A 12,589-nucleotide genomic window follows, 5' to 3' on the forward strand; every position below is an offset into this window, starting at 1 on the left:
ATTTTCCCATAGTAAAACACATGAACATCCATCCTGATACCATCATGTTTTCTTGATCTCTCTAACTTTGGGGCTCTTGAAAATGGCTTGTCTGATTCTGTGTTCCTTGCGATGAAGAAATTCCATCTCATTTGGTGAGGACTTATTGAGAGAAGAGAGGGTTATGTGGGAGTATGAAGGCAGAGTAACAAAAAGCAAAGAAAGCATGAATGATTAATTGAATGAATGAATGAATGAATGAATTATTGAGATTTTCTATGTGCCAAGCAATGTGCCAAGCTTGGTGATACAAAAATAGAAAGTACCTACCCTTAAGAAGCATATATTCTAATAGGAAGAGAAAACATAGCTATGGACCAACAATCAGGCAGTAAATTGACATAATCTTTCCAAAGGAAATAGTAGCATTGGTTTACGATCTGACTCTAATCCTGACTGTGTTGCTAAACTTGATACGTGAATCACTTATGTTCTCTAAACCTCAGTTATTTCTTGTCTAAGATGGAAGGGTTGGGATAGGTGAATCATTGTCAGGTTTGGGGCAGCTAGATGGTGCAGTGTGTAGAGTGCCAGGCCTGGAGTCAGGAAGACTCATCTTTCTCAATCCAAATACGTCATCAGATACTTCCTAATTGAGTGACCTTGGGCAAGTAACTTAACCCTGTTTGCCTCAGTTTCCTCATCTGTAAAATGAGCCAGAGAAGGAAATGGCAAACTATTCCAGTATCTTTGCCCTTAAGCCCCCAAAGAGGTTACAAAGAGTCAGACATGACTATAAGTCTGTTTGTCTGGAGAGGTAGAGGGGGCTTAGGGAGTGGAATCAATCTATAAAAATCCTTGTTATTAGTCTTTTAAATAAATTATTAATAAAACAGATAGGGAACATAATTTTAATTTACCATTGCTAAATTAAATTTATTGGGGATAAATCAGTATGTTCAATGCAGTTTTCCAAAGAGTTTAGGGTCATCAATGGTAAAATATAGGAAAGTAGAATTAGTATTCCACTACACTGAATGCATGGTAAAAATGATACAAAAGGTATAGCTCAGGTAGAAATACACTTTCAAGCCTACAATCTCAGCAAATAAAATTACTGTAGATTGTGGAACCAGATTTCACTGTTAGATTATTATATTTTACTTTGAGATATTATTTTTATTAATTTAAAATACATATTTTTTTGTTTTAACCACCAAATGTTATATGATATATATGTGTGTGTGTGTATGTGTGTATGTGTTTGTGTGTATATATACATATATATACATATATACATTTATATACATATATACATTCATATACATATACATACATACATATATGTATATATATATACATATATGTATATATATATATATATTTTCAGTGACATTTCCAAGAAGAAACAATTATAATTTAAAATTTCACCTAATGTTAACATTTAAAGACTAGCAAGCTTAGTTCTTCCATAAGCAGTATGATGGAGTGGAAAGAGGACTTTGAAGTCATAAGACCTAGGTCAACATACTGGTCCTCATACTGAATTTTGCGTACCTTGAATAAGTCATATGATCTGTCTGTGTTTTAGCTTCCTTATCTACTTCAAGTTCCTTATCTACCTCATAGAACTTAAAGCACTATTGAAATGTGAGTTGTACAGCCAAACTTCACTTACATAGCACTCAATTCAACAAACCTTTATTACCTGCCTGCTATTGCATGAAACATGGTGATGAGTTTTGTGGATACAGAGACAGACAAGTAAGGCTGAAACCACTCCTTGCCCTTGAAATCCACTGGGAATGTTGTGTGTGTGTGTGTGTGTGTGTGTGTGTGTGTGTGTGTGTGTGTGAGGGGCTACTATCTCTCTCTTTATCTGTTCAGTATTATCTATCTGTCTCATCTCTATTGATCTCTATCTGTGGTGCACTATCTATCGATTTATCTATCTATTTTAGTTTACATTTCAAAAATCTTCAATGGCTTCCTTGTGTCTCTTAAATTATATTATATTGTATCATATATCATTATATAATTATACATAATACCTATTATATAACAGTATGTGATTTATAATTATATACAATGCATATATAACATTATATGATATGTTATATAATACATATCATATACATATTTTATTTATATTACTAATATAATACAATAATGTAACATACAAATATAATAATATAACATGACACATTGTATAATATCACAATGTATACATATTTTATATACCTACATATAGATGTATGTTACATACGTGTAAATAATATGATATATGATTGGATAATATGTTATTAATGTCATTAGTTAATATTGTTTGATATTACATTGTACTATTCATACAATATAATGTGATATTAGACAATATAATATGCCATATTATTTTGCATTACAATATATGTGACATGCTAGGGCATGGCATGGCATGATATATAGTATGACATGATATGATGTTATGTGATATGATAAATTCATCTTGTCAATTAAGTCCCTCCATAACGTAAGGAATCTAGATGGCACAATGGATAAAAGAAGGACTTAGATCAAGGAAGACAGTTCAAATCAGGCCTTAGACACTTACTAATTGTATAACTAATTGTATTGTAGGTGATTAAGTCAATCACTTAACTCCCCTGTGCTACAGTTTGTTTCCTCATCTATAAAACAAGGGTCATAACAACACCTACGTCTCCTAGTTGTGGTGAAGATCAAATGAGTTATAATATGTAATGTGCCTTGCAAACGTTATAGTTAATAACTATAAATCCACATGCCTCTCCACTTTTATTTCATATATGCTCTCACATACATTTTCCATTTCCACCAAACTGTCCTGCTGGCTGTCCCCCATCCATGAGATTCCATTTCTTTCCCCTGAGCATTTGCATAGGAATGACAGTTGACATCAGGAATGCAGTCCCTCTTCACCACTGAATTACAGGCTCCCTCACTTCCTTCAATGCACAGCCCAGATACCACCTCCTGCATAGGTTTTTTTTTTAAATCTCTCCAGGTGTGAGCACTCTTCCCCTGTTTAATTTCCTTTATGTACCATTAGCATTTACTTTTATGTGTACATGATCTAAACTTCTAGTAAAGTGTAAGCTTTTTCCAAGTCAAGGACTGCCTTTTTTTTTCATTCCAATCATTTGCACTGAATAGTATAGGCATTAAATAAATGTTTGTTAAATTGAAATCAATTAATTTTTTTATTTTATAAAAATTGTATCTAATAGGGGCTCCGGGAGGAAAAAAAGTGTACAAGAGTAGAAGATCTGGTGGAGTAGGAGTCAGAAGCCTTAGGTTTTATGCTCAGATCTGTGCCTAAATAGCTGTGTGGCCTTGGATTAGTCACCCAACCTCTTCGAGCCTCCATTTTTCATCTGCAGAGATCTATAAAAGGAGAAGATAAGATTATCAGACCTCTAGTGATCCTTCTAGCTCTAAAATCCTATGAAAATCACTTTCTAGTTGAGTTAAATTGAGAGCTCTAATTAGTTGGATTATAGTTCTTCATGTTTATTTTTCCTGCATAATGGTCACAAAGATAGTTTTACCATGCATGCTAAATGTGAAAAAAATATTTTCTTGGGGGTAAAAAAGATCATTCTAAACATTCCTTTCACTGAGTTTTACTATATAATGGTGCAAAAAAATAAAGAGATGAAAATCTCCCTGAAAAGATCCAGACAGTCCCTAGGAACTTCTTTACACCTGGGTGGTGTTGCCTCAAAAGAAGTCAAAGAATGCTGTAAACACTGTCCAAATACAATTTATAAAAATCTGTGTCAAAGAACAGGTGTTACTGTTGTAGAGATGAATTCTCTACCTCTTCAGTCCACACTCATAAATTTTGAACTCATAGGCCTCTAAATCACATGGACAGGGTCCATGCAGATTTATGTGTCCTTTATTACTTTCCTCTGGGAAAAAGAAAAGGCAGATCATCTGTCCACATCTTGCCAGCTGCTCTAAAACCATAGACACCAAGACATAGCAATGGTTTGGATGCCAGGCCCCTCAGTGGCTTTCCATTGTGCAGATGTTCCAGCACCTGGCTGTTGATGGCCACTGTTTTACAGCAGTTTTTGCTCTAAGTTGAGGGTTTGGCCATAATTCCAGCATTCCATCTCCAGATGGCTACTATTACCACATAATTATTTTTAAATCTGATTTTTCTTTCAAATAATTTACTGTTCTCAAATGTCACCTCCATGTACAATATTGCTGAGATCAAACCTTCTTGGTTCTGGATCTACAGTTAAGTTAGTACAAGAGTGACCTACTTTATAGTGATTGATAGATCCTTGAACAAGCTTATATATTGTGTGGGTATATGTGTATGAGTGCATAGACATATTTAATCAATATTAAAATTATATTAAACCTATAAACAATTTCCTAGATGAATGATGGTAATTATTTTATGTTTTAATTACAAATTATTGACTTGGTTCTTTTGAAAGAAGGAAAGAAAGAAAAAAAGAAAGGAAGGAAGGAAGAAAGAAAAAAGAAAAATGGAAAAATTAAGGGAAAGGAATGGGCAAGAAGGGAGAAAAGAAGAGGGGAAAATAAGGGAGGGAGGAAAAAAGGCATTTGGGAAATATTGGAATTTTTTTTTTTTGCTTTTAAGATGGAATCTAGTATAGCCTTTATGGAGAAAAATACATAAAGAAAGAAGTTGAGAAAGATATCCTGTACTGAACTACAGAGTAGAGCTTAGGATCTGGGAACTTTCCCTTGCTATCACTCACACACACACACACACACACACACACACACACACACACGCACACACACTGTTTGTCTTTATATGTTCTCTAATCAAGTTAGTTCATTCTTTTGGGGACCTTATGTGTATGCATAAGTGCATATGTATGTTTGAATGCATATACGTATGTATAGGGGTAAGTGGGTCTAGATTTTTTATTTCATTAATGCAGAGAATTCCTACCATGAAAGTCCTTCAACCAATACAACTTTACTATAATTTATACTCTTCACATGCCTGGGGCACTGTGAGATTAAGTGACTTGCCTCTGGTCATACAATTAGTATGCGACAGAGGCAAGATTCCAATCCTACTCTTCCTGACTCTAAGACCAGCTCTCTATCTACTATACAATGTTGCCTTTTGACATCATCATATCTTTTTATGTTACACAACTGTGATTTGAGCTTTAAGGACTTGGGAAAGAGAGTTAATTCTGAATTTCCAATTAGATGTGATTAATTTCATTGTCTTTAGAAAAAATAATTAGACTATCATGTATAATTTTCATTCTTTAACAGGATGCTGTTAATGGTAATTTTAATTTCAATGCTTTATTTTAAAAGCTGCTTTTATAAAGTTTTATAAACTAGGACTACTGAATCCATCTGTGTAACAATACATTTTCTATTGTATAACACCCAAAACAGGGCTCCTGTTTAGTATAATGATAATTTTGTTTAAAATCCAGTAAGAACTACTTCTTGATGATGATGTTAGAATAGGTGAAAAATCAGGAGATTTGGGTCCTTTTCCTGGTGGCAATATTTAGTACTTTGGCATCAACATCAGACCAATATGATTCACTTTAATTATTCTTTTGATATTTGGGGACTGTGGCATTTTAAGATCCTTTAATAATCATAATGTATCTTCACCACCCTATTAAAATATTTTACAGATTATAGATTTTACAGATTTACTTTTAATGCGACTGCATTATAGGCTATTCAGGGGTGTTAGTAGGGGAGGTGGAAAAACTCCATTTTTGAGGTTGGTGCCAGTTTCCAGAAAGTTAATTCATGGGTATGGATGAACCTGACACCACAGTTAAAACTTCATTGAATTGAGATTTACAGGGTCCAACTACTATCTGTCTTTACGTGTTCTCTAATCAAGTTTGTTCACTGTTTGGGGGAGCTTGTGTATGTATGTGTGTACACATGTGCATTTGTGTGCATTTGTGTATACATGTATCATTTGTTTGCATGTATGCATATTAGCTCTCTAGGGCCATCAGAAATATATTTCCTCGGGCAATGTGCCCTTTGCCAACAAATCAGAACTTCTACTCACATTTATCTTGCTCTGCTTCAACTCCTTCACTGTCAGTGTCGTTTGGTAAAATCCATGGCTGATGAACAAGCTGCAGATGCTTTAAAGAATCCTCCTGCCAGAGAGTGAATTCATATTAGATGCAATCGTACAGGAGAACCAGTTGTGCCTGTGGGCGAATACTTTAGGTTCCATGCACCAAGCACTCCATGTTTCAATTACTTTCACATCACAGATTTTCCTTTTACTCTGGGCTCATTTTGCTTTTTGAGTTTGCCTTTTAATAAGATTTAGAGCCTTGCTACAGAGATTAAAATATTCTGTATATGTTATTTCCTGAATTAATATTTTATGTCCATCTTGGCACTCATTTGAGAAGCATAATCATGCTAATTCCATAAATGAAAATTTCTTTATTGTCATTTGGATTCTTAACTTATACAATTAGGAAATATTTGAGTCTTAAGGGACCTAAAATATCATAATGTCAACTCCTTTGACATCTGTTTTTGAAAAAATTCTCTTTTAAATGAGTCCCATGTTTCTGTTTTTGAAGCAGCCATAATGTTTTTTTTTTCCAATTCACCAAATATTTGTTGAGTCCCTACTATGTGTCAGTAGTATGCTGGGGTGGGGAACCTGTGGCCTCTAGGCCACATGTAGCCCTCTAGATCCTCAAGTGAAGCTCTTGAACTGAATCCAAACTTCACAGAACAAAGGAGGTTTGGATTCAGTCAAAGGGCTGTACTTGAGGACCTCCAGGGACACAGGTGACCTCAAGGCCACAGGTTCCCCACCCTTGGTCTAGAGGAATAGAGGAATATAAATTCAAAGAAAAAAAATAAACTGTTTTCAAGTGATAGGAAAGATATCAGCCTTGCTGGAGAAAATGCTTCACATTGGGGGATAGTAGGTGCTGATAAATGTGTTTAGTGGAGTCAGATTATACAGAGTAACAATGCCAAGGAGTTCAGGAAATACTGGAAAAAGGTGCAATTCTTCATATTCAGGAGGTCTGTATTTTGTGTGAGATCAATATGAGTTCTTGGGTATCTTGAAACTCAAAATGTCTATGACTATGTTATTCCAGGGCATGAGAATCTGTAGAAAAAAAGAAAGTGGCTAGGGAAAGATGAGAGATGTTTTGTGCATATCTCTTAGTCACATCCAGTACCCTATGTATTACTCTCTTAATTAATTCCTCACCTGACTGTGCTTCTGACTGTCCAAACTTTGCTGCTATGACTCAGCTGCCTTCTCACTCTGGAGCATCCCTCTGCTCCTCTGGCTTCTTCTCCCATTAGTGAGCTCCTCTTGGGGGGGCCTCCATCTGGAGGATGGACATAGGCCAGCTGTGTCTTGTTCCCTTCCTGGTGTGCTGCTAACTCTCTGGACTTCTCCACCATTCCCACATGCAGGTACACTTTCACTTGCGCACATACTTTCCTGTTACCCTTTTATATGTTGTCATCCCCCATCAGAATGTAAGCTCCTTGTGGACAGGAGCTGTCTTTTCCTCCCTATATATTTGTACCCCCAGCACTTTGTATACTACCTGGCACATAGTAAGCATTTAACAAAAACATGTTGTCTACCTGCCTTAATGAATATATTGTTGCTGATAAAGATGATGAGATTTGTCATATGACAGTGCTTGCATGTGTGTTTTCAGCACATGGAATACAATTTCTTCCCAGGTAATTTCTATTTTCTTCACTTGCATTCTTTGTTGTAAAGAAAGTTTTAAGGAGATCTCAAAAGATAGAAATCCTAGAAATAGAAATGAAGGATGAAGAAAAACAAGATGCTCATCGGTAATTTCCCCAAATTTTGATTTTAAAGCTTCTGTTCATTAAAGTGAATTGGGAATCCAGATGACAACAGAGAACAATTAATGTCGATTTCTACTGGACTTGGCATGATTGTATGTCTAAGATGTCTGCCAATTGGACGCTAAAAATACATCTGCTGATGGAAATCAACTAATCAGCATCTTGGGCAAGAAACTAAGACTATGTAGAAGAACTTTCATGTAAACATTATATATGTGTGTATATAGATTTTTATTCTCTTCTTAAATACTGTACAATGAAAAATACATATGCCTTCTCATTAGACACCTCCCTACCTCCTACCCCTAGAGGCCCTTAAAAATCCCCACTTCTGCTCCAAAACTCCTTCCTACTCAATATCCTCATCTTTCACAGTGATGAGGCCCGGAGAGGGAGGAGATGGGATGAAAGGAGAAGATGGTAGGGGAACACTCCCCACCCCCAAACCATTTAGATGGGTATAGGAGAGCCCTCCCCATAAACAGGATAGGGAGAGAATTGAATGGCCAGGAGACATTGGGGCGTTAGAAGATAAGAGGCCCGTCCAATCTGCTGATGTGGAGGGGGGAGGCTTTCCTCACCATAGGGTGAAGTAGAAAGAGGGCACCAAAGTCCCAAAGGATCAATGAGCATGGAGAATAGAGTCAGTGGGAAGTGGGTTTGAAATAAAAGTTAAAGGAAATGAATTAGCAAGCAATTAGAACCATCTCAATGGACAAATTACACCCCCTCTTTTTTTTTTTTAGAAAATTTGATATATTTTGAGTATTAAGATATGCTTCTAGGGTATCTCTAAGAATTTTCAAGCAATGGAGACACTTTTTTCTTTGTGTAAACATAATTTCATACTTCCCTTTGCAAAATAGAGAGACCCATGAAAGCTAAAATTAGTCAAGGCAGAGAAAAGCAGTTTATCCAGGTAGTTTTAGTCAGGAAATGAAGAACATGAACTGAAAATCACAGACTCTCAGCTTCTTCATCCTATACTCCTTCTGCCTGGGCCTCCATCTCTGACCAGCACTCTATCTCTACCCTAGGCCCCTAGGATTGTGATTGATCATACATTCACCATGACATCCTCAACTCAGACTTGTCCCACTGCTTCTTCCTAACAATACTCATGCCAATCTTCTGTATCCAGACCACTGAATTCCATGGCACTCCAGCTTACTCTGAGTCCCTGGCCATCTGTTAGGTGAGCCTGACTCAGATCCACCACAATGCCAACCCCTCATATTTTCTACTTCTTGCTTTAATTATGCTAACGAAAACACCCCATCCCAGACACCCCACCCCCATGTGTATTGTTTTCCCCAATTAGAATGTAAGCTCTTTGAGGGCAGGAGACTAACCCTAACCCTATCTTGCTTTTTGTACCTCTATCTCCATTGTCTGTCACATAGTAAGTACTTAAGTTATTTTGCATTTATTCATTCAAGGGATATCATAGGCAATGTGATCCAGCCCAAATCTAAATATAATTCTCATCCTCTTATGATATCTATTAGCAATAAATTCTGATAGCTTCCCCCAACAAATTAAGCTTCTGCTGGATACCAAAGAACAAATACCATAACCTCCTAGTCCAGAAAGTTATAATCTGGACACTTGACCTAATGTTTATTTTCATGTTTTTGGTGTTGTTTTAATCTGGAGTTATTTTTTTTAATTCGTAACTTAGTCCAGTTTGTTGAAAAGTGTCAGATGTTCCTTCCATCATGAACTACTTTCACACTAATGTTGTGCATCATCATGGCAAAGGAATAAAAGGGTGAAGGAGAACCTTGGACTTGGAGTTCTAACAGTAAAATTTCTTGTAACTAAAAGTAAGATTGCTTTCACTCAAGATGTCTTTCAAGAACAGAACATTTAGCTTTTTTTTTTCCTTTTTGCACAGTCTCTTTGCTGAAATCAAATTACTTAAACCTCCTTCTTGGGAACAGATAGGTTAGAAATGATCATGAAAACAAAAATTTTAAATAGAAGACAAATCATTGTAAGCTATTTAACCTTTGAACCTGAATCCTAAGGCCTGCTTGTACCAGAAAAGACATAACATATAAATCTGTTGTTCTATTTCTCTCCTTATCCTAAGTAAAGATATTAGGCAATAGTAGAGATTTCCTTCCAGCTGTAATGGCTTTGTTCCTGAAGAGATAAGCAACATTCAGCTTTTCTGTTTATAGTGAGTTACATAAAGTACAAAAGGAAATATTAAATATCTAAAATTTGTAGGTTGGGAAGGATTTTTCTGAGCATTGAATTATTGGTTTTATAGACATAATAAAACTATTTCTGTCAGTAATTTTTAGAATGTTTTACTTCAATTTGCCCTTGAACAGAGCAAGTAATATAACACACCTGCTTGTGTTCACTATGCCAACAGGCAGGCCTACATGTGTGCAGGAATTCAGATCAGCAGACAACTTGTAATTCTTTTTGATAGGGGTCATGGAGCTAAAATCATGAACATTTTAAAAAAAAACTTAACGGCTGACATGTTAATGTTTGACAACTTACTAAAAAATTATTCTGGGACACTCTTAAGCTGTGAAAGATTATAAATGTAAACTTTAAAAGACCAATGAACACTTTTGGCTGATATTCCTATGAATTTCTTTTAAAGAGGGACACTATTAATAAGGAAAAAATAACAATAATGAGAAAGAACTGATATCCATACAGTGTTTTAAGGTTTTCAAAGCACTTTACATATAGACTTTTTGGATACTGTATATTATTTCAGTTAAGCCTCACAAAAACCCATAGATGGGGACTACACATATTATTAGCCCCATTTTAAAGATAAGGAAACTGAGGCTCAGTGAGGATAAGCATCTTGCCTATGATCACACACCTAAGAAGTGTCAGAGGTGGGATTTGAATCCAGGCCTTATTGACTGCAGAGCTAGCACACAATTTACTATATTTCACTAGACCTTTTCTTTAATCACTGTGAATTGCAATTAATAAACTATCGAGAGTATAGACAGAATCAGAGACAGAAAATGATTAATATTCCTGAGTCAAGTCATTATTTTACCCACTAACAATATAACTGTTTTTAAAAAATTGTCAGTATTTGTTAATCCACCTAGAAAGCTAATTCACAGAGTCTTTAAATACAATCAAGAAGGTACTGCAGTCTGTGGGGCCAAGGATGTCTTTCTATGGAATTTTCCTGAAACTCCTGCACTCTTACAGTTTAAATCTGGCAAAACTAATTTCTGTAGCTACCTACATCTGTTCTGATTCTAAGTATGACAGTGATCTTGAAAGCTGCAAGGGATGTTTTAATTGCTAAATCTGATAACTTTATCTCAGTCCTCATTCTCTTTACTTTTGCCTACTCCTTCCTTCTAGACACTCCCTCTTTCTTTTGTACTCCAGGGCACTGCTCTCTCTTGGTTCTTCTCCCATTTAGCTGACATTATCACCCCCACTTCAAAACCATCTCCTGTCCCTTATTGGGATGTTCCCCTGAACTTCCTTCCTGGGTCTTCTGACTCTTCATGTGATCCCCTTGCAATCCATCAGCTACCATGAGTTCAATGATCATCTCTATGAAGATTACTCCCAAATCTCTATATCCCTCCATAATATCTCTCCTGAATGCCAGTTTAGCACCATGGTGATCCATTACTAACTTCCTGTTGTACAGATACAGATCCATCTGGATGTCCTGCTAATATATCAAACTCTACATGTCCCAAACAGAACCTGCTCCTCCTTCAAAATCCCCTAGTTCTGTCTAGGTTCCTATCATCATTCCTATCTGCCGGTCATCCTTAACTTTTCTTTCTCCCGATATTCAATTACTTGGCAAGCCTCACAGATTTTCTCTCCACAAAATTTCTCTCATCCATACCTTTCCCTCCACTTAGACTTATATGGTTGCTGCCTTTATTCAGGCACTCATCACTTCCCTCCTGGGATTTTCTAAAAGTCTCTTAATTGATTTCCCAGCATCCAGTCTCTATCCTCTCCAACTTATATACCACACAGCTGCCATAATAATCTATCTTCTTAAGGCACAGTTTATTTGGGTCATTCCCCTGTTGTAACAAGACAGGATTTTTGATTAAGACTTTATGGAAAGACAGGATGAACAAAGCGATTCTTGTTTTCAGCTATTATGTTAACTATTGCCTGAATGTGGACAGCTGAACTGTCAGCAACTGCTCAGTCAAGAAATGACTGCTTGAATCAGGGTTTAAAACATCTGTATTTGTATTATCTGCCTATGTGACTCTTCAGTTACATAGTCCGGGTAACCTAAATAAAAGGGACTACCCTCTTTAGCCTCTTTGAAAGATTGATCCAAATTGAACCAATGACGCAGGAGATTCTCCTATAGATAGATTTAGTGGGTCTTTATAAAAGTTTCTCTTCTAGAAATATGATCTTATCATCATGTAGCGAAGGATTCTTTTACTATCATATTATAGCTCTCACTTCCCTGAATTTGAATTCCCAGAATTAAAAGTTAGACCTCCCATGGGAAAAACTTGCTCAAATATCTTCAGTAGCTTCTCATTTCCTAAAGGATAATAAACTCCTTTACCTTATATTTAGGGCCCTTCACAGTTTATCTCCCACTTACTTTTTCAGCCTTTGTTTATATTATAACTCCCATTTTTATGAATCTTACATTCCAGCCAAACTGGAATGAACTTGTCCCAAACCTGCCATTTCCTCAAACTCACAATTCTCCATCCTACTT

The 12,589-nt window shown here is 36.1% G+C and overlaps 1 protein-coding gene across 1 annotated transcript in view; it reads right to left on the reverse strand.

The window, feature by feature from the left end:
• Positions 1-3,163: 3,163 nt before the first annotated feature.
• The window catches only part of CUNH8orf34 (chromosome unknown C8orf34 homolog), a 364,057-nt gene continuing 354,631 nt past the window's right edge, over positions 3,164-12,589 (reverse strand). The window contains exons 14-15 of the mRNA XM_021002136.1: positions 6,056-6,149; positions 3,164-3,381 (exon numbers count right to left, since the gene is read on the reverse strand). Of these exons, the coding sequence (XP_020857795.1) occupies positions 3,368-3,381; positions 6,056-6,149 (108 nt within the window). The 3' untranslated portion in view covers positions 3,164-3,367. The remainder of the gene's footprint in view (positions 3,382-6,055; positions 6,150-12,589) is intronic.

The sequence above is a fragment of the Phascolarctos cinereus genome, unplaced genomic scaffold (genome assembly GCF_003287225.1).
Source record: "Phascolarctos cinereus isolate Bilbo 61053 unplaced genomic scaffold, phaCin_HiC Scaffold_4;HRSCAF=312, whole genome shotgun sequence".
Classification (NCBI taxonomy): Eukaryota; Metazoa; Chordata; class Mammalia; order Diprotodontia; family Phascolarctidae; genus Phascolarctos; species Phascolarctos cinereus.